Below are 22,264 nucleotides of genomic sequence, written 5' to 3'. Positions count from 1 at the left end.
GGCAGGAGGGTGAGTGCCCTCAGCAGGCATCTCTTCCTCAGATGCCCACATGGGCCACACCGGCGTCACTCAACATGATCAGGTGATGATATGTGATGACTCTGGGAGTGGAGGTGGGAGGTTAAACAGCTTTAAACTGGCAGGTCTGCTGCACCAGCAGCCATTAGGGGCTGTCACAAGTCCTTTTATCTCTGAGCTCCTGACACCCCACCAGAGGTTGTCCTGAGGAGTCGGGGGAAGGGAACAGAGGGCTTCAGTCAGGGCCAAGGTTGCTGGGCCCCACTGTTCACTTCCCTGGGGTGCTTTCCTGTCTGTGGCTGATGCTTTTCCCATTCTGCTGGAGCTTTCCCTGGTGGCCATCTGCTGGCCATGACCTTGGCGTGCACCTCTCCAGGCGGGTCCTCCATTTCTCACGCATGGATCCCAGAGGAGACCTGTCTCTGAGCTGTTCCAGTCTGACAAGGCAGGGAGGGGGGCTGACGGTGACCTGGTCTTGGAGGGTGGCTGGCACAAGCCTGGTTCTTGGGGAGGGAAGAGGGAGGAAAGGGGTTAAACTCGTCCCTTTTTGGAAACCCTTAATCTTGAAGAGTGAACACTTGTAAAGGCAAACTGGGTCTGGGGGTGCTGGTTTTGTCTGGGTCTCTCTGTCCCATCATGAGCCTAAGCTGGGAGCTGTAAGTGCCTCTGGCCAGGCTGGCTCACGCCCTGTGCTTCTGTGTCTCTGTGTTGAGCAGCAGCGGCCAGTTTCTTCGCCGGCAGCTGCGTCCCCTGTGTGGATCAGTCGGCCTTCCCCAAACTGTGCCAACTGTGTGCGGGGAAAGGGACGGACAAGTGCGCCTGCTCCAACCATGAACCGTACTTCGGCTACTCAGGGGCCTTCAAGTGAGTGAGACCGGCTTCTGCTCCATCCGGGCTCCTAAGTGTCCAATGTCCTTGGCTGGAAATCTCCCCTGGCCCACAGCAGAGCCCAGTCTTCAAAGGGGCAACCAGGGGGCCTAATCGCCTCAGTGACACAGGGACTTAGTGACACAGCTGGGACTCCCCAGGCCAGGCCGGGCCAGTGCATACTCTCTTCATGTGACATTGACAAGGAAGCCCTCTCCTGGGGTTCTTCTTTCCGTTTCCCCAGAGTTCTCTCACTGGACTAGGCAGAGCCTGAAATGACGGGCACGGCCCTAGTGTCCATGCTGCTCTTCAGTGGCGGGCCCTCTGCTCTCCACTGCAGCAGCGCTGGCCGCTCAAGGCGCTGGCCTCTCTCCTGGCTCCTCTCACTGTCCCTGTGCAGGCAGCTCATGTGGCTGATTTCTTGCTCCCTCTCCTCCCTTGGTTATACTCTAAAGTTTTAGAGCCAGCCAAGGGCACCTTTCCTCCCTCAAGAGACACTATGCCTTTATCCTCCACCAGAAGTTTGAAAACACTTTTCTCATTGAAACATCTTCAGTGCCTTTTTGATGCTTTGGGGCACATGGTGAGGGTCCTCCAGCTCCTGTGAGCTCACCCCCCTATCTCCATGGTACCCTGGATATCAGTGCCCCATGGTGCCCCCTTAGCTGTGGGTCTTCGTAGAGGCCTCCCCCAGGCCCTGCCCTTTCTCCAAGGCTGGACAGTGTGGTCAGACCCTCAACCTGAGGAGAAGGGCCAGCCCTGCAGGAACCCTCCTAATGTGTCTCCTTCCCACAGGTGTCTGATGGAGGACGCTGGGGAAGTGGCCTTTGTCAAGCACACCACGGTATTTGGTAGGTGACAGGAGAAGCATCTGCAGGTCCCTTCAAGCAGAAGGCCTTCCTTTTCTTCCTGCCTTCTTCTACATGCTCAGTAGTCAGACATGAGCATAGTGTGTTCCTCCTTTCTCACTGCTGGGGTGTTTACCCGCGCAGAGGCGTGTGTCTGTGGGGTCCCCGGCTGGACTCCTGGGCTTCATCCTATCGTTCAACTTCCTAGACACTGGGACCCTTCCTCCTGGTCAGTGTTGCAATAGCAAAGGATTGGGAGGAGGTCTGGCCGGCCTTGGCCTGTAGTCAGCCTGCTGAGATGAGACCTCTTGTGGGGTGTGGGCAGTCACCCCTGCACGGGACATCAGAAGCTTTACCTGTAAATTGGCTGTGGGATCCTGAGCAAGTCAGTTTTCTTCTGGCTCAGTGTTTACTCTAGGCTTCTCGGCTCACACAGTTTATGATTCAGTGGGGTTTTGCAAGGGAGCGGAAGGGGCACCACACCTCACGCTCTGCCTGCCGTCGGCTCACGTGGGCTTCCCTCCCCCAGAGAACCTGCCTAACAAGGCTGACAGGGACGAGTATGAGCTGCTCTGCAGGGACAACACCCGGGGGCCTGTGGACGAGTACGAGAGGTGCCACCTGGCCCGGGTCCCTTCCCACGCTGTCGTGGCACGAAGCATGGGCGGCAAGGAGGACTTGATCTGGGAGCTTCTTAACCAGGCCCAGGTATCGAATCCCCATCCTCTTTCCTGCTTAGCAGTTCCTGCTTGGATTTGGGGCATTTTCCTGCACTCCCTTCTTGCCACTGTAGAAGCCCTTCTGTGTTCAGGATACAGTGGGGACCATGCCACACACCATCCACTTGTAAGAAAGCACCCAGCAAAGCCTTCTTGGACTTGCACAGAGCCTAGTCCTGCATTATCATCTGTCAGACCCTTACGTTCTAGACCAGTGACATGAAGCTGCTCCTTCTTGCTCTATTCCATATCTCTCCCATTGGAAAGGAAATGATCTCTCTTCCAAGGTCCTTCAGCCTGACTGCAAGGGAGCTGCACACACAGCCAGCTTTCCTTCCCTAGAGCAGCAGAACACCAGAACTGAGCCAACTTTCTCTTATCCGGCCCTCCCATCTGTCCATCTGTCCATCAAGGCAGCCACACAGTGTCAGCCTCTGAAGGAGATGTGTTTCTTGCACTCAGTGAGCTGTCATCCAGCCAGGGAGACAGGCACAGAAACACATTCAGTGAAATAGGGTGTTTGTTATATGGCCCAAGAGGGCTGTGAATGGGGAAGGTGCTGGGTGGGAAAGAACAGATCCGACTGCCCTCTCTCCTGGCATCTTGAAAATTTCACTTTTTAGTTTAGTTTCCTGAGTTTTAAATTTTTCTTCGGTCCCATTTTGCAGCATCCCTTGTTGCTGTAGCCATTCAGATCTGTGTTTTTACCACACACAGGAACATTTTGGCAGAGATACCTCTGAAAGCTTCCAGCTCTTCAGCTCCCCTCATGGGAAGGACCTGCTGTTTAAGGACTCTGCCAATGGGTTTTTAAAGATTCCTCCTAAGATGGACTCCTGGCTCTACCTGGGATATGAGTATGTCACCGCTCTCCGGAATCTAAGAGAAGATACACGTAAGTGTTTGCGAAGGATCGTGTGGCTCTAGGAGATTGGAAAACTGGTGAGGGTGTGCACCAGCAATAGAGTCTTTCCAGGTATTGAACACCTGTCCCAACAATCCTTTGTCTGCCCTGCCTGTGCAGCCCAGTGTTAGATGAATGCTAAATGGCATCACCAAAGGGCATTAAAGGAAATTCATGCTTAAAATGATTTGTATTGATACCAGCACTGTTTTCCTTGTATAAATCAAGGCTACCCTACCCACTTTGTGAAGCCAGTTAGCCTGGCGTGAAGTAAGTCAACTAGAATGAAATTGCTACAAATGTGCACATCTGAAGCCAATGCTATGGTCAACATGTGCCATGGTGAAGCTGGAGCTTTAGACAGGTCGATCCTGCTTCTGAATTTCCTTGGGTCATTGGGGATGTGTTTGAACCTTCATTCAACAGACATGTATTGACCACTTATCTATAAACTGTGCAACGTGCTGGGCATACAATGGTGAGTCAAAAATATATTAAATTCTGCTGTCATGGAACCTTCAGCCCAGTGGGGAAGACAAATGTTGAAGGAATAGTCACTCCATTGAATGATCAATTAAAAATGAGAGATTTCCTCAGCAGAAGGAAAACAAAAACAAAAACCCAGAACAAAATATCATGGCTCTAGAAGGGTGCAAAACAAAGAAAGACAGGTCCCAGAATTGAGGTAAGGCTTCCCTGAGGAAGTGCCTCTTGAGCTGGGTCTGAAAGTTGGGTTGGTGTCCATTTATTCAGCCAACATTTATTGTACTGACCATGAGGCAGGCACTAAGGGTGCCATGGAGAACAAGACAGGCATGACCCTAGCCCTGGCCAAGCTTATGTTCTCCTGCAGGGAACAGACAATAAATAATGAATAAATATATAACAACAGCTCAGATGGTTAAGTGCTATTTCTAAACAAAGAGGGGAAAAAAAAAAAAAAAACCCAGCCTGAAGTGATAGAGTGCCTTGGGGTTGGGAGGAAAGTTGACTTCTCATAAGAAACAATTTTAAGTTAAATCTAAATGATAAGAAGCAACTAAGAGACTGTTATTACCTTTGATTTCTAAGAGATTAATTCCTTGAATGGGATCTGTTTGTGTATTGCTGAAAAATCCTAGCATTTTCATGAAGACAGTAGCATAACCAGCAGGCAACATCTGGGCCTCTTCTAATCTCTGGTTCTCTTCCTTATGTCCTAGGCCCGATCGCCTCAAAGGATGAATGCAAGAAGGTGAAGTGGTGTGCAGTGCACCACCAGGAGAAGGTCAAGTGTGATATGTGGAGTGTGAGCAGTGACGGGGAAATAGAGTGTGAATCAGCAGACAGCACTGAAGAATGCATCGCCAAGATAACGGTACGTCACTCCTGCCTCTGTAGGGCAGCATCCCTGCCACTGTTGCCCACCTGTCCCCAAGGGTGAGTGAGTGTTCCTGGGAATGACACGAAAAGCCGGGTTCCAAGGAACCTTGCCCTCACTGTGGGAGACCAGCCCAACTGGAGCCTCAGGACCTTTGGGCTTCTGGATCTGAAGGGCTCCTTAGGGCTTGTTTCCTCCTAGTGTTAGCACCCAGTGGAGGGCAATCTGAGCCATGTCTGCTTAGGGAGGCTGGACCTGAGTGTGGGTGTGCCTGAAACCCATGGTGTGCCATGGCAAGTGAGACAAGTGTGACAGGGTCGTGTTATTGTGCAAGCAGGTAGAAGTTTAGCCTTGTTGATCACAAGAGTATTCCATATTTGCTTTTAGATAATGTTGAAAAATTGGAGGATATAAAGAAGAAAATACATAAAAACTAATTGTAACCTTATAACTCAGAGAAAATCCTGTTAACTGGGCTCATATCATTCATACAATTTACTCTCTTTTCTCACCTAATCTTATCTAGGGAGCTTTTCCCTTGTCACAAGTCATTCTTTGAAAACATGATTTTTAAAAATATATTTTAGTTTATTTTTGAAAGAATATACACTATTCTGTTTACAGTGGTATATCTGGGGACCAAGTTTATGGGGGACTTTCATTTCTTTTTTTCCTTTTTTTTAAATTTAAATTTTTATTTTTATTTTCCCTTACGGTTTATTATAGGATGTTGAATACAGTTGCCTGTGTTATACAGTGGGACCTTGTTGTTTACCTGTTCTATGTATAACAGTTTGCATCTGCTAACCCCAAACTCCCAACCCATTCCTTCCCCAGCCCCCTCCACCTTGGCAACCACAAGTCTGTTCTCCAAGTCTGTGAGTCGGCTTCTGTTCTGTAGATAAATTCATTTGTGTCATATTTTAGATTCCACATATAAGTGATACCATATGGTATCTGTCTTTCTCTTTCTGACTCCCTTCACTTAGTATGATAATCTCTAGGTCCATCCATGTTGCTGCAAATGGCATTATTTCATTCTTTTTTTATGGCTGAGTAATATTCCATTGTATATATGTACCACATCTTCTTTATCCATTCATCTGTCGATGGACATTTAGGTTGTTTCTATGAAAACATGTTGATAGCTATTCCAGAGTGTGGATGTGCTACAATTTGTTGAGCCATTTCCTTGCTATTGAGCATTAAGTTTGGTCCTATCTTATTGATATTATGAATCACACTTGCATGCTTTTGCCCACTTACACATTTTGCCCAAATAGTTTCCCACATATCTGATTATTCCTTTAGGGTATATTCCTCAAAAGCATATTTCTAAGCCCAATGGGAAGCTTGGCAGTCTTGTTGAATTTAAGCATTTCTGAAATTTGGGGCTTATTAGCTCTATTAGATCATTATATCTAACAGATCATTTGAGTTTATTTGACTCATTCATTAAAGACCTTGTATTGATCAAGCACCAAAATAGCACCCAGCCAATGTGGCCGAGATTCGGGTCTGGGGCCCCCATCAGGAGGCGCTCTGTGCCACAGACACAGCCCTGAGTCTCTGACTCCGCTCATTTGTCTTACAAATGAGAATTCTTGGTGTCAGAAAGGTGTTGTGAGAGTGTCTCTGGGACAGTGTGCCCTATGAGAGGACAGGGGGACTGAATGTGGGTCTTTCCTTCTGAAGAAACTAAGCAAAGCACCCAGAGTTGATCATCAGTTCATCATGGTTTGGGTGAAAATGGGAGTACATTTTATTTTCTATGTTGGGTGTGCCTGACTGATCCTTTGGGGGTCCAGTACCAGCAGCTTCTGTCTCGCTGGGCCTTCATGACCTGTGCTGGCAAGGCTGCTTCAAGGAAACAGCTTGGAGGGCATGTGGGACAGAAGATGGTCTCTTTTCACCTGCTGTGATGTGCTGTGTCTTTGCAGAAAGGAGAAGCTGATGCCATGAGCTTGGATGGAGGCTACATCTACATAGCAGGCAAATGTGGTCTGGTACCTGTCCTGGCAGAGAACTACAGTAAGTGGAAGGGGCTTCTCTCAGTGTTTCATTTCCCCTGGGCCATGGAGAAAGGAAATGGAAAATCACAGCCTGATTTATGCCACATGGGCCATAAAGCTCTTGCTTACTGAGCACCTCCTACTTCCTAGGCTCTGGGCTCCCTCATCTCTAGTCCCCAACAGTTTTCTTGAAGGATGGAATCTTCTATCATACCTCCCACAAGGGAGTTGGAGGCTTTGCACTGGGAAGTTCTAGCTAAAAGTGACCCCCCTGCAGAGGACATCTAGATTCTCAGTTGGGATTCCTGGCAGGTCTTCTTGATTCCAAAGCTCACACTTCTCCTGTTGCCCTGGTGCAGGGATTCAAGTACGGTTGGCAGAGACCACTGTGGCCACAGGACAGATAGGGTGGGAAACTTGAAATTTACAATTTTGGACTACATTCCAGAGGCCAGGGAGCTAAAGTGAACTTGTATAATCCAGACAGCCTGGACCTTTTGGGAACTGGTGATATGTAGACAGTTTTCCTGGCTCTTTTAATTCTGAGCTGCACATGGTAAAGACGATTTCCAATCTATAAATGAGTATTTAATGACTTCTTCATTTTCTCCTCTACAGAAAGTGAGGGCCAACATTGTACAACCACACTAGAGGACGGTGAGTTGAGATTGGTAACCTCATGAGTTTAAGATAAATTCCCATTGCTTTTGGGAAAGGGTAAGGTAAGTTTAAATTCAAATCAAAAGTAGATAAGAGACCAATTTTCAGAATGCAAAGGAATCATGGAAGTAGAGTAACTGGCAATGATGATTACTTTTTTATACTTGCTATGACTTGCACATGGGAATTTTCATTTAATCCTATAAGGTATGTCTTGTTGTCCTCTAAGGATGCATAAGAGGACCAACAGCTCAGAGAGATTACAAGTTGTCTACACTCCAACATCCAGCAAGCAAATACAGGCCCTCCCCACCACTCCTGACTGCCTCGCATTGCACGAGGCCAGCAAAGTTTTAGATGAGAGTTAGCACCAGCCCAGGAGCCTTGCTGATACGTGCCTGGCAGGGCTGAAGGGAGAGGCTCATACCGGCAGATGTCTAGGGGCATGTGATTGCTTAGTCTCCCAGCCAGAGCTAGGCCCAGGAACCCAGGCCAACCTGGCTCTCACCCAGCGCTCTGGCTGGGGGTGGATCTGGAAAGATGTGGCAGCAGAAAGACAGGAAATCTTATCAAAGTGGGCTCTGGGGCCCACACTCAGGTCCCTGCAGGTCATTTCCAGCCATTAGTGTGCAAGTCTGTCCTCATCACTTTTCCCAGTTACAACCTTCAGCCTCTCCCCATCACACTAGGAACCAAGCTCTTCAGCCGAAAACAGAACTATTCTTATTCCATGAACAATAAGATTTGTGTCTTTTCTGTTGGAAACAATTTCCTGAATTAATTAAATTGGAAAACTGAAATCATGAGTTGATATTCTATTACCAGTTTTAAAGATCAGCATGTATTTGCAGCTAATCATGGCAGCTAACTTGATTTTGACAGTTTCCACTTTGCATATTTATTGTGCTGCAAACCTGTATTCTCCTTATCACAAATTATCTGGCCAGAATATCCCTGTGGTTTATTGCTCATTTACTACTCTTTCCTAATGTACCCTTCAGTATCCATTCCTCTGCTATTCCACAGTGGAGGGTGAGTTGCTGGTTTATGTCAGTAGCTTCATGCATTTGGGGAAGGGTTATACACCAGCCATTGCTCTGATGGTTATGTATTCTTACTACTTTACTTTTTAAGTTCAGATTAATCTCCACCTCCTGGAATGACTTGTATCCACCCCACCCCCACCCCCCCGTCAGTTATTGGGAAGACCCTTTCAAAGAGAGAAGGAATGGTTTGGGATAATTCTACTCCTTAAGGAGATGGCAGGTTTAGACACTCTGGAGGGCCCAGGGATGTTAATACTCCCTATTTAGGTGTCTTTCTTGCAGGGTACCTTGCTGTGGCTGTGGTTAAGAAATCAGATACTGATCTCAACTGGAACAATCTGAAAGGCAGGAAGTCCTGCCACACTGCAGTAGACAGAACCGCTGGTTGGAACATCCCCATGGGTCTGCTCTACAATAATATTAACCACTGTGAATTTGGTGAGTGAGCTTTGAGAGGGTACTGTTGTCAGGGCCAGGTGGGAAGAGCTGTACTGGGAAGAGTGTGGTATGGTACAAGATGCTGTGGCTGTGGCTCTATGGTAATACAATTTGGTTTAGTGAACTTCAAGAAAATATCTAAAAGGAATGGTAGGGCTGGGAGGTGGATCAGAATGGTTCTTTTCAGTTGCACATAATGGCTTAAGTGAATATGCATTTACTTTTCTCTCTCATGAAAAAGACCAGAGACAGCAGTCCGTGGCTGGTACTCTCATTAGAATCCCAGGCTCCTCTCTCTTCCTGCTGCACCATTCTCAGCATGAGGCCTCCATCTTCAAGGTCACTCATGGTTGCCATTATATCCATGATCCAGGCAACCTCAAGGAACAAAGAGAAAGGGCACTTGACGTATGTGCCACCTTGTTAAAGGAGCTATTCAGGAGCTCTAGCCCAATTACTTCAGCTAACTTCTCATTGCCCTGAACTTAGATACATAGTCACATTTAGCTGTAAGAGAGGCTGAAAAATGTCATCGTTTATTTGCGCATGTTTCTGTCCCAAATAAAACTAGATTTTTGTTCAAAAAATTAAAAGTAGAATTACCATATGATCCAACAATTTCACTTCTGGGTATTTACTGGAAGAAAACAAAAATACTAACTCGAAAAGATATGCACCCACACGTTCACTGCAGCATTATTTACAACAGCCATGACACGGAAAGAACCTAAATGTCCATCATGAATGAATGGATAAAGAACTTGTGGTTTATATATATACAATAGAATATCATTCAGTCATAAAAAAGAAAGAAATTTTGCCTCTTGCAACACCATGGATGGACCCTGAGGGCACTATGTGAAATAAGTCAGGCAGAGAAAGACAAATACCGCATGTTCTCATTTATATGTGGGATCTAAACAAAAATAAAACAAAATAACCCGAGCTCATAGACACAGAGAGCAGATTGGCGGTTGCCAGAGGCAGGGGTTGGGGGTGGGCAAATTGGGTGAATGTAGTCAAAAGGTAAGAACTTCGGTTATAAAATAAATAAGTCATGGGGATGTAATGTACATCATGGTGACTGTAGTTAATGCTGTATTGCACATTTCAAAGTTGCTAAGAGAGTAGCTCTTAAAAGTTCTCATCACAAGAAAAAAAATTTAATGTGATACACCACATTAGCCAATTGAAGAAAAAGATCATATGATCATCTCAATAGATACAGCAAAAGCTTTTGATAAAATTCATCACCCATTTACGAGAAAAACTCTCCAGAAAGTGGGCATAGAGGGAATATACCTCAACATAATAAAGGCCGTATATGACAAACCCACAGCTAACATCATATGCAACAGTGAAAAGCTGAACGCATTCCCTCTAAGATCAGGCACAAGACAAGGACTCCCACTGTTGCCACTTTTATGCAACATAGTTTGGAAGTCCTAGCCAAAAGAAAAAATATTTTTTTTCTTTTGCGTTACGCGGGCCTCTCACTGTTGTGGCCTCTCCCGTTGCGGAGCACAGGCTCCGGACGTGCAGGCTCAGCGGCCATGGCTCACGGGCCTAGCCTAGCTGCTCCGCGGCATGTGGGATTTTCCCGGACCGGGTCACGAACCCGTGTCCCCTGCATCGGCAGGCAGACTCTCAACCACTGCGCCACCAGGGAAGCCCAGAAAAAAAGTTTTTTAACACTGTATGGTGATGGACGTTAACTAGACCTATTGTGGTGATCATTCACAATATAGTCACAGTAGCGAAACATGTAGTACTCCTGAAATTAATGTTATACATCAATTATATCTCAATAAAAAATTAATGGAGAAAAAAATTAAAAGAAAAAGAAAAGAAACTTGATCTTTGTTATGAAGAAGCAAGGGGAAATGGCCATTGGGTGGACAGCTCCAAGCCCTGCCACAGGGCTTTCTAGGCAATGTGGTATGAGGGATCTTCAGGTTTCTTTAAGATCTTGGCAGTCTCACCAAGTGACTGCTCAGCTCCTAGGCCCCTTCAAAGTGGTGGAAATCAGTTTATTCTCTGTGTCCTCTGAATATCTTCAGGTATGAGCTTAGTTCTACCTCCTAAAATCTGTGTGTAATTTCACCATGGACATGTTTTCTCATGGTTCTTATTTTCTTTAACTTCCTGAGTACTTCCTCCCTGCCACCTCCAAATATTTGTAGGTACTTCAAAAGGAGGGTCTCTAAAGACAGTTATGAACCAGGCAAGTCCTGTGTGTGTGTGTGTGTGTGTGTGTGTGTGTGAGGGGGGTGCATTCAGGAGTTCTGTTTCCCACCAGCAAGGGCAGCACTTCTGCTCTCCTGAGCCTCCTGGCAGTTTTACAGCTATGGGAGAGCAGCTGAACTGTGTGTGAAACTCCCCAGCACTTTCTCAAGGTTGGAGTTCTAAGTTCTGTTAAAGGCTCCTCTAATGAATATCAGAGAAAAGAAACACCAAAAACAAGTGGCACAGCTCAGGGAGTGAGACCTTCAATTTTACCCCTTTTAGTCAACTTTCATATCATTTCCATCCCATCTCTCTAGGTGAGTGAGACACTATTGGTATGCTGATGGAATCCCCTCCACCTGACTTGTGAAGGTTCCCAGCCTCAATTAAGTTTCCTTTCAAAGCCTATACCCTGGCAGGTCCTGAGTTGATGGCAGGTCACATAATGAGTATGTTCTACCTATCCTGGGCCATACACACCTGTGATGTGTTAGGTAAAGGCCACTGACATTGACTCAGGAAGAGCTGACTTTCTCTTATCCTTCTGCACAGATAAATTTTTCAGTGAAGGCTGTGCTCCTGGGTCTCTGCGAGATTCCAGTCTCTGTGCTCTGTGCATTGGCTCAGAAGGTGTTCCGGGAAGGGAGTGTCTTCCCAACAACCATGAGAGATACTATGGCTATTCAGGGGCTTTCAGGTGAGTATTATAATCCTCATACAAAAATAATAGTAATCCCAGCCCTGACGAGATTCCTTTTTAGGAACGCAGGTGAGATTCTTACATTCCTATCCCATTAGTCCTGCATGTTAGGGTGTCACGTTTACAAACATAAGTAGAAACCTGTGAGAAGAGGCATCCAGCTCCCTCCAGGACACGGTCTCCAGACCTGGCTGTCATAGACAGCAAAGACTGGCAGTATGGTACAGGTCAGAAGTTCTCAGCGGGGGGTGATTTGCCCCTCAGGGGACATTTGGCAGTGTATGGAGATGTTTTTGATTATCAGTGGAGTTGGGGGATGCTACTGGCATCTAACTGGGAGAGGCTGCTAAACATCCTACATGCGTAGGACAGCACCCTACAACAAAGAATTATCTGGCCCCTAATGTCACTAGTGCCAGGTGAGGAAACCCTACCATAATTGAATAAACACAGGAGTCAAGCATCTGGCTCATGCTCTTCCATTCACCTCTGGGGGAACCTACAACCATGGAAATATATCAATACAAAAGTAAAGTACATGACTTCTACATCTTTGGTTACATTTCTAGCTCATGGAGTCTCTATCATTTTTAAAGAGACACCTGGGCACTTTACGACCTTATTAGTTTTTAACTATCCTGTCTGACTTGGGCCTGTGTCACTTAGCAGTTCATGAATCCATCAACTTCACAATGATGGTGGTATTGTAACTAAAATCCTCACTAGGGAAGGAAAAACAAAGATTATCCCAACTTCCCAGGTACAACCAGCTTGTGAGTTAGAGTAAGAACAATTCACAGCCCACAAGTTTACAATTTTACAAGGAGACTGTGAGTAAGGAATCACCTTGAGGGAAAACTGCCCCTCTAATATCTGTGTTGAAACTAGGAAATGGATGTAGCTCTGTTGGGGAAAATGGGCCAGAATTTAGAATTTAGAGTGTAGAAGTGAGATTGCATAACTACAAAGCATATCAGAGGTTTTGTTTTCTTTTTATTACTTGCATTAGTAATATGTAAGATCAGTGACAATAGATTAGTGATCAAATGGGAATCACAATTGCTGATATCAGATGGCCAGCCCTGGATCTATAAGGTGGCCTTTCTGAATGACAGATGTGTCTCTGACCTCTTTTCTTCTCTCTCCCTTTCTGGGACTCTGCAGGTGTCTGGTTGAGAAGGGAGACGTAGCCTTTGTGAAGGCCCAGACTGTCACAGAGAACACTGGTGGTACGTGCATAACCTTTGTCCCCATAAATCAGGGTCGCTGGTTCACTTGTGTCCAGGATGTCTTTGTGGAAGTGTTATGGACACTGTCAGGGTCCAGAGCTCTGATTCTCAACCTGTTTGTTCGGTGAAGAGAGAAGTGTTTGCTTGGATAGGCAGAATGGTAAGGACCATGGGCTTCCCAGTGGCCCTGAGTCTCTCCCAGGAACCTTCCAACAGGTGCAGGCACTGTGCCTCCTTTCCCCTAAATACTTCAGTGCACATTTCCTAAGAACCAGGACTTTCTCTCACATACCTACATTACAATTAGGAAGATCAGGAAATTTATACTAACATGGATTTAATACTCATCACGTCCACAGTCCCTATTCAAATTCTGTGAGTTGTCCCCAAAAGGTCCTTTATAACTATTTCTAGGTCCAATATATATGTAAATATATTATAGGTCCACTGGGAAAAACATACAGAGAGTGGCACCCCTGTAGGAATGAGCACCAAGACCTTGGCTTCTAGAACCATTCTCCAATAGAAGGAACCAAGGCCCCTTGGAAAAATAGCTGATTCTGTGGCTGGGGCAGGAAAAGTATAAGGTGAACCTGGAACATCATGCTGAAGAGCTCAGAGAGATGGGACGTATCAAAGCACATAGGAGCCATTGTGAAAGCCCTCCACTGGCCAAATCTGGGACATTTTGAGCTTGAAAAGACATAATAATAGTAGTAAGAAATGATAACCCATTGAATAAAATAGGAACGCATAAGTCCATCCTGATTAAACAAATGAGTATAAGGGAAACGTCTTCCTTATTGTAGAATGCTAATTACAGATGCAGAAATAATTATGAAGTTAAAAAACTATCGTTTGGCAACCAAGATAGTAATAATTGATTCAAGCAAGGATCATCAATGGGCACTAAAACTAGGGGGTGAATATTAGACGGCCATGACATTAACAAACAAGACAAAAATTTTAAAAATGTCAGTAAGAATGAGTATTCCACCTGCCCACTCTCTATCACTAACTGCTTATATTCCCCACCTAGAGTCCAGGCAGCTATTACTTCCCTCCTTCCCTCATGTCCCTTTACTCAACCTCAGATGTTTCCAGCAACTCATTTAGAATGAACTAGTACAGGACCAACTCCTCTAAGACGCCTTCCCCAATGGCACACCTCCATCCCACAACAGAATCCTCTGTCCATATTGCTCTTATTATTGAATTCATCACATTCCGTAATAAACTATGGCCACAGGGAGCTCTTTTTTTCTCTTCTTACATCCCAACACCAACCATAGTACATGGCACACAGAAGTTGCTAAGTACTTACTTGAAGGAATAATTGGTTTGGCTAATTTTTCTTTCTTCCCTCCTGTTACTTTTGCTTTTTCCTTTAAGGGCTGTCCTTTTTCCTGCTACCTGAGTGTTACCCTAGGCTGGTTCTTTGTCATCCCTTGATTTCTCTTTGTACCCTTCCAAGTAGGGCTCCCCTCTCGAGGCCGCAACTCTCTTTGCAAAGACTCCAAAAGCCTTACCTCCTGAGGGGAATTTATAGAGGAGGCCCACCTCCCATCTAAATAACATCCCAAGATCTCTGTTTGCCCTGTGGTCATTTTTATGTACAAAGTACACTGGCACTGCAACCTCAACCTGTATAAATCCAAACTCCTCATACTTCTCTCAAAACCCAGTCCTCTTCACACAGCCTCTGTCCCCATGGAGGTCTTTATTATATGCCCTGCCAGTCGAGCCTAGATTAATTTTTCAGTCAGTATGTTTTTTGTTTCTTCGGAATATGTATGTCTTCATTAAATTCTATGGTATGTTGTGATATGGAAGAACCAGGATACGAAGGCATAGAGACTGTATGATCTAATTATATAGATATGTGTCTGCATATCATACGAGTCTAGAAAAGAGACTAGAAGTAATGCACCAATGCTGAAGGTGAATGCTGTGGGATTATACTGGGTTTCAAAGTCTTCTTCCTTAAACTATGTAGCACTTTACAAATTAGCTGCAGTAAACAAGCATTATTTGTAGTGGAAAGAAAATTTTTTATCATGCCCTTCTAGATGCCCACTGCTCCTAACCCAGACCAAATCACCTCCCATCTCATTTTTCCTAGTTGTCCTATTTCAGGCTCACACATTAACACTGATTTCCATTCATAAGTTCTCATAGACCCACTTTTCTTCCTACCTAAGTGCCACACTCCATCCCACACTCAGGGCCTTGAGGATCTGAGCATGTTTAGCCTGACTGCCCAAGACTCTGTTCCAGTGGGGCTATCCTCCACCCAATAGGAACACCGGGCGCGTACCTGTCCGTGAGTCTTGCTGGAGCCCTCCATCCCCTCACAGAGAAGCGTTCCTCTCTCCTCCTCTCAGGCCTACACATGTTACAGGACACACCTGAAAACTTGCCTTCCTGAGTTAATGTGCTCTCGCTGTGCTGGTTCCCTAGCTCACACAGCGTTTAGAGAGTGTTACACAAAATACAAAATGTTATTATCTGTGCCCTGCATTTTTGATTTTGGTATGTGTGCTATTTCCCCCCTCCAATAAGACTGTGTCTTGCAGAAGGCTGAGGACATGGTACTGAATAAATGCTTAAAGTACTAAGTAGAACAGAATGGGTTTGGAGAGAATAAGGATGGATTTCACTTGGAAGGTGTTGAGTTGGAGGGATGGGTAAGAAAAGAAAGGAGAAATGTTAAAAGGTGAGCAAAGATATGTGCAGGTACTGGTGGGAGGAAAGGCAGGCAATTTGGAGTTTTCTATAAAAACCAAAAGCGTACCTTTGGAGAGTGTAGGAAAAGGGATATTTTTGCTCTCCGTATAAATTTAAACTTTTAAAATACTGCATTCATATATTAATTTTTCAATTAAATGAGAAAATTAAATTAAGCAAAAGACTGCAATCCTGTATTTTAGGAGAGAAGCAAAAATCAGGAAAACTTATTTGAGAATTGCCTTAGGAGGAAGGAGCTTAAGCCTTGAGAATAGGTGAGATGTTCTTTTTTCGGAGAGAATACAGAAAAGATGAAGCAAGGGGCTGAGAACAGGATATGGACCTGTATGCACAGAGGCATGCAGGCATTCCACATAGAACTAGAACGAGTGAGCCAGATTTCACTCATAAAAGTGAAATCTTTGGCCCTTCCAAAAGGGCCTCTGGGGAAAGTTCTTTTGCTTGCTAGTGCCAGATGGTACAGCACAAACCTGCTTAGAGGGTCACATTCTTTCTACACTGGAGCAGGAGATCCAAATGCTTTGGAATTTAGAAGAAATGAAGATCATTTTGAACATCATCCATAGAATGTGGTTCCCCCTCCCCTGGCTGGGTGGGCAGATTGAATGGAGTGGTCTCTGGGAATTCCTGGTAACTCTCTTCCTCTCCACATTACTGTAACCCCTGCTGGCCACTGGGTCCAGGCCCTCCACACGCCAGTGGGTTGGTCACATCTCCCCAGTGAGGTGTGCCTTGATCAAAACTGTGGCTGACCCACCTTTTCTGTACCCAGGAAACAACCCTGAAGAGTGGGCAAAAACACTGAAGGAGGAAGATTTTGAGCTGCTGTGCACCGACGGAAGCAGGAAGCCTGTGAAGGATGCTATTGATTGCCACCTGGCCCGAGCCCCGAATCATGCTGTGGTCTCACGGGAAGATAAGGCAGCTTGTGTTCGCAGAATATTAGAAAAACAGCAGGTATGGTGGCACAGACAGGGCCTCCAACCCTTTCTTCCTGGGTGCGTGTGGATTATTTGGGGATTTCCCAGCTGAGTCCCAGCCCTACCCCAGCATTCTTTTCCTGGAAGTTAGAACTGGGAGGGCATGGACTGTGGAACTGGATCTCCCAGGCCTCGCTCTGCTCACTAGAGATCAGACCCCATCTGATGCATGTTTCCCAGGGTCCAAGTACCTGCCTTGCAGCTCGACGCTGATCTTGCTCTGTGGTACCCTCATTTTCCCCACTTCTGCCTTTTTTAAAATGAAGGTGACTGATCCTATTTCCCAGCCCTTCTAGATACAAGTCATGAAATGTGGACTGTGTTTCTCTTGCTTAGGCATACTAAGAACCATTCCAACAGGCAGCAGAACCCAGGAACCTACCCTGAGGGAACTTGTCCTCTGGGGAAAACAACCAACCCAGGGCTGGCCTTGTGGGGAGAGAGACTGCCTGAGTATTTTAATCCTAAAGACCCCTCCACCCACAAACACCACCCTCCCCTCAGTGACAGCTTCCTGTCTGTTGATCCACCATTGGTTTTCTTCTTTTAAAAATTAATGATCCACCATTGGTTTTCTTCTTTTAAAAATTAAGATAGCTCCCTTTGTGAGTCCTCTGAAGGTAAATGGTACTAATAATTAGTATTTAATGGACATTTCCTAAGTGCTAGATGGAATGCTAAATGTTCTGTAATCATTATTTCACTTACAATCTTAGAAGGCCTGGAGGAGTTGAGCCTCTTATCAAGATAGGATCAAAGATGAACTTTTAAGTTCATATGAACTTAAAAGTCAGATATGAACTTTTAACAGCTACCTGTACTACTCCTCACTGGGTTGCTCATATTTAATATTTTCTTTGACAATAATACTTAAAAGGGATATGCTTCTTCCCTCTCATTTCCTGGAAGCCACCCCCAAGACCATGGCCAACAAAGTGAGGAAGAGAGATCAGAGAAGTCAGCAGTGGGCAGGAGGCAGGGACTTCCCCAAGGAGATGGGACCAGGAAAGACCCTACAGAGGACTTTGGGGCCTCATGGAAGTACAGATTTGTGGTCCATAATTGTATGAATGCCAGGTGATGGATGTGGAAAGATCCTGAGGCATCCTCTGCAGCTTCCCTTTCTTCCCAGGGCTGGTTCCCAGCTTCCAGTCTCCTCCATCCCATCCATGTGCTCCCAGCAGCTCTTTGCCACAGGTCCTCATGCACTTTCTGTCCATTTGACAGGCTCAATTTGGAAAAAATGGAAATAACTGCCCGAACAGTTTTTGTTTGTTCGACTCAGAAAACAAGGACCTTCTGTTTAGGAGTGACACTAAATGTTTGGCTGCACTTCCGAACGCAACAACGTATGAAACCTACTTAGGAACTGAGTATGTCACAGCTGTGGCTAACCTGAGACAATGCTCAACCTCAAGTGAGTAAGAGGAACAGCATTGGGGAATCTGCAAAACGAACATGTGCGGGGTTCTGGGTGCTGGATACAAAAGGAGGAGCGGGCTGCAGTCCCCAGGAGATGACCAACAGACAGGATGAAATGCTGAGGGAACAATGCAATCCCAGCATGAATGAAAGGCTAACTTGCATGGGCTGATCGTAAGGGGGCACCGGCTGAAGGCACTGAGGTAGTGACTGCCAGGACATACAGAATTCCATGCTATTACTAAGAAAAGGAAGAGAGTTATGTGCCCATGCCAATTACTCTGCTCTAAACAGCTTTTTATACAGTGCTGCCTTGTTCAAGATGGTAGCCTCTAGCTACATGTGGGTATTTAAACTTGTATTAGTATTAAACAAAATTTTAAATTTAGCTCCTCAGTAACACTAGCCATAATTCAAGTGCTCAATAGATACATGTGTCTCCACACAGATGAGCAAAGAGAACATTTCCAGCATTGCAGAGAGTTCTTTTACATGGTGCTGCTCCTGAAAGCTTGAACAATGATAAGTTCCAGTAACTCTAAAGTTGCCATACACACCACAGGCATACCTCGGAGATATTGCAGATTCAGTTTCAGACTATTGCAATAAAGGAATATTGCAATAAAGCAAGACATATGAAGTTTTTGGTTTTCCAGTGCACATAAAAGTTATGTTTATACTACAGTATAAAGTGTGCAATAGCATTATGTGTAAAAAGTGTCTAACAAGGTACGTACCTTAATTAAAAAATACTTTATTGCCAAAAAATGCTAACCATCATCTGAGCCTTCAGCAAGTCATAATCTCCTTGCTGGTGGAGGGTCTCCCCTCAGTGGTGATGGCTGCTGACTGATCAGGGTGGTGGTTGCTGAAGGCTGAGGTGACTCTGGCAATTTCTTAAAATAAGACGACAATTAAGTTTGCCCCATCAATTGACTCTTCTTTTATGAAGGATTTCTCTGTAGCATGCAATGCTGTTTGACAGCATTTTACCCGCAGCAGAACTTCTTTCAAAATTGGAGTTCCATCCTCTCAAGCCCTGCCGTTAGTTTATCAACTAAGTTTATATAATATTCTAAATCCTTTGTTGTCATTTCAACAATCTTCACAGCATCTTCACCATGAGTAGATTTCATCCCAAGAAACCACTCTCTTTGCTCATCCATGAGAAGCAACTCCTTATTCATTAAAGTTTTATCATGAGATTGCAGCAAGTCAGTCACATCTTCAGGTTCCTCTTCTAATTCTAGGTCTCTTGCTATTTCCACCACATCTGCAGTTACTTCCTCCACTGAAGTCTTGAACCCCTTATAGTCACCTATGAGGATTGGAATCAACTTCTCTCAAATTCCTGTTCATGATGATATTTTGACCTTTCTCCATGAATCAAAAATATTCTTAATGGCATCTAGAATGAGGAATCCTTTCCAGAAGGTTTTCATTTGACTTTGCCCAGACCCACCAGAGGAATCACTATCTATGGCAGCTATAGCCTTATGGAATATATTTCTTTCATAACGAGACTTGAGAGTCAGAATGACTCCTTGATCCATGGGCTGCAGAATGGATGTTGTGTTAGCAGGCATGAAAACCACATTAATCTTGTACATCTCCATCAGAGCTCTTGGGTTACCATGTACATTTTTAGTGAGCACTCATATTTCGAAAGGAATCTTTTTTTCTGAGCAGTAGGTCTCAATAGTGGGCTTAATATATTCAGTAAACCATATTGTAAACAGATGTACTGTCATCCAGGCTTTGTTGTTCCCTTTATAGAGCATATGCAGAGGAGACTAAGCATAATTCTTAAGGGCCCTAGGATTTTTGAAATGGTAAATGAGCATTGGCTTCAATTTCAAGTCACCAGCTGCATTAGCCCCTAACAAGAGAGTCAGCCTGTCCTTTGAAGCTCTGAAGCCAGGCATTGACTTCTCCTCTCTAGCTATGAAAGTCCTAGATGGCATCTTCTTCCAATAGAAGGCTGTTTTGTCTACATGGAAAATCTGTTGTTTAGTGTAGCCACCTTCATTAACTATCTTAGGTAGGTCTCTGTGTAACTTGCTGTAGCTTCTACATCAGCACTTGCTGCTTCACTTTGCACTTTTATGTTCTGGAGATGGCTTCTTTCCTTAAACCTCATGAACCAACCTCTGCTGGCTTCAGACATTTCTCCTGCAGCTTCCTCACCTCTCTCAGCCTTCACAGAACTGAAGAGAGTTAGGGCCTTTCTCTGGATTAGGCTTTAGCTTAAGGGAATGTTGTGGCTGGTTTGATCCTTTATCTAGGCCATTAAAACTTTCTCCATATCAGGAATAAGGCTGTTTCTTATCATTTCTGTGTCCACTGGAGCAGCACTTTTAACTTCCTTCAAGAACTCTTCCTTTGTGTCCACAACTTGGCTAACTGTTTGGCACAAGACGCCCAGCTTGTCTTTGGACAGGCCTTCCTCACTAAGGTTAATCACATCTAGCTTTTGATTTAAAGTGAGAGATGTGCAACTCTTCCTTTCACTTGAACATTTAGAGGCCAGTGTAGGGTTATTAACCGGCCTAATTTCAATATTGTTGTGCTGGTGGAGCAGTCAGAACACACACAACATTTATCGATTAAGTTTGCCATGTTAATGGGCATGGCTTGTGGTGCCCCAAAACAATTAATAATAGTAACACCAAGGATTACTGACCACAGATCACCATAACAAATATATAATAATAATGAAAAAGTCTGAAATATTTCAAGAATTACCAAAATGTGACACAGAGACATGAAGTTAGCAAATGTTATTGGGAAAATGGCGCCAGTAGACTTGCTTGATGCAGGGTTACCACAAACCTTCAATTTGTAAAAAACACAACATCTGTGAAGTGCAATAAAGCGAAGCACAATAAAATGAGGTATGCCTGTACTTATCTAGAACACCAGTTTTCTAAGAACTAGAATACAGTAAAACACACCTTTGTACTATAGCTATGTTGGACATCATTTAATGACTTGGAATCATTTGGAAGATGTGGGAGAATACCATGTAGCTATAGGGAGGTTATTCTTCAACTGCAGAGTGCAGGTCCATAAGCCACAGTCCTTAAGATACTGATTCCCAGGTCCTGGGGATACTGATTCAGCAAGTCTATGCCAGGTCCAGGGTTTCTGCATATAAACAGCTGCCCACATAATTCTGGTATAAGGAAGGATCCATGGCCACTGTTCTGAGTACCCAGGTTGTATTTACCTAACCTATACAGTCTGTGAGGGGGTGGAGACTCTGTCCCTGCTGTACCCTGCTCCATCCCCAGCTCCCAGGACGGAAACTGGCACGTGCTGGGTGCTTAGTGTATCTCATTATGTTAGTTCCTCACTTGGATCAGAGAGGACAGTCCTCCCAGGCTCATTCCAGCCACATGGACTCAGGCGTGTGAGCCCTGCCCGTAAGACACAAGATGGGGGATGATGTAGGGCAGGGAAATCCTGTTACCATTCTTGGTGTGAGACACTGCCCACTGTAGGCACAGGAGCTGTGCAGGCAGGAGGAGGAGGCCACTAGGAGAACGGCCAGGTCCACCCATCAGAAGAGCAGGGCAACGGGTCTGAGCACTTTTGTATCAGGCTTAACTGTTGATTCACTTAACAGAAAACAAATATAGGTAGATATTAACTGCCCTACCCCTCTGCTCTGTCCCCACAGAACTCCTGGAAGCCTGCAGTTTCCACAGACCTTAAAATCCAAGAGTGGGGCCACCACCTGATGGAGATGGGAGCTCACCGGACCCATAAGCTTCCCCTGGTTTTGCTGGTCTGAGTGGTTTGGTTGCCTTCAGTTTGGTGGTGGCACCTCTGCGGGACAAAATAAAAATAAAAGTTATTATTGGTTTTATCTTTTAAAAACTTCATTTTTTCCCTAAATGTTTGGTCTGGAAGGACTAAATACATGTGCAACTAGCCCTTCCTTCAGAGCTCGAGATTCATTTGCTCTTTCCCATAGCCATACCTCCTGGGTACAGTCCAAGTAGGAATTCTTTCTAAAAGGGGTCTGCATGGTCATTATAATATAATCAAGTGTATAAGGCTGTGTGTGTGTTGTGTGTGTGTG

General features: G+C 45.0%; 1 protein-coding gene across 1 annotated transcript in view; it reads left to right on the top strand.

The window, feature by feature from the left end:
- Positions 1-21,966, top strand: part of TF (transferrin) — a 31,170-nt gene extending 9,204 nt beyond the window's left edge. The window contains exons 5-17 of the mRNA XM_079922861.1: positions 735-882; positions 1,681-1,736; positions 2,263-2,441; positions 3,170-3,347; positions 4,559-4,713; positions 6,657-6,747; positions 7,347-7,385; positions 8,717-8,872; positions 11,651-11,795; positions 12,963-13,027; positions 16,548-16,732; positions 17,983-18,172; positions 21,860-21,966. Coding sequence (XP_079778987.1) covers positions 735-882; positions 1,681-1,736; positions 2,263-2,441; positions 3,170-3,347; positions 4,559-4,713; positions 6,657-6,747; positions 7,347-7,385; positions 8,717-8,872; positions 11,651-11,795; positions 12,963-13,027; positions 16,548-16,732; positions 17,983-18,172; positions 21,860-21,894 — 1,622 coding nt within the window. The 3' untranslated portion in view covers positions 21,895-21,966. The remainder of the gene's footprint in view (positions 1-734; positions 883-1,680; positions 1,737-2,262; positions 2,442-3,169; positions 3,348-4,558; positions 4,714-6,656; positions 6,748-7,346; positions 7,386-8,716; positions 8,873-11,650; positions 11,796-12,962; positions 13,028-16,547; positions 16,733-17,982; positions 18,173-21,859) is intronic.
- The last annotated feature ends 298 nt before the right edge of the window (positions 21,967-22,264 follow it).

Source organism: Stenella coeruleoalba, assembly GCF_951394435.1.
Source record: "Stenella coeruleoalba genome assembly, chromosome: 5".
Taxonomy (NCBI): Eukaryota; Metazoa; Chordata; class Mammalia; order Artiodactyla; family Delphinidae; genus Stenella; species Stenella coeruleoalba.
Note: the sequence above shows the minus strand (reverse complement) of the source record. Positions and strands in the feature narration are given on the sequence as shown.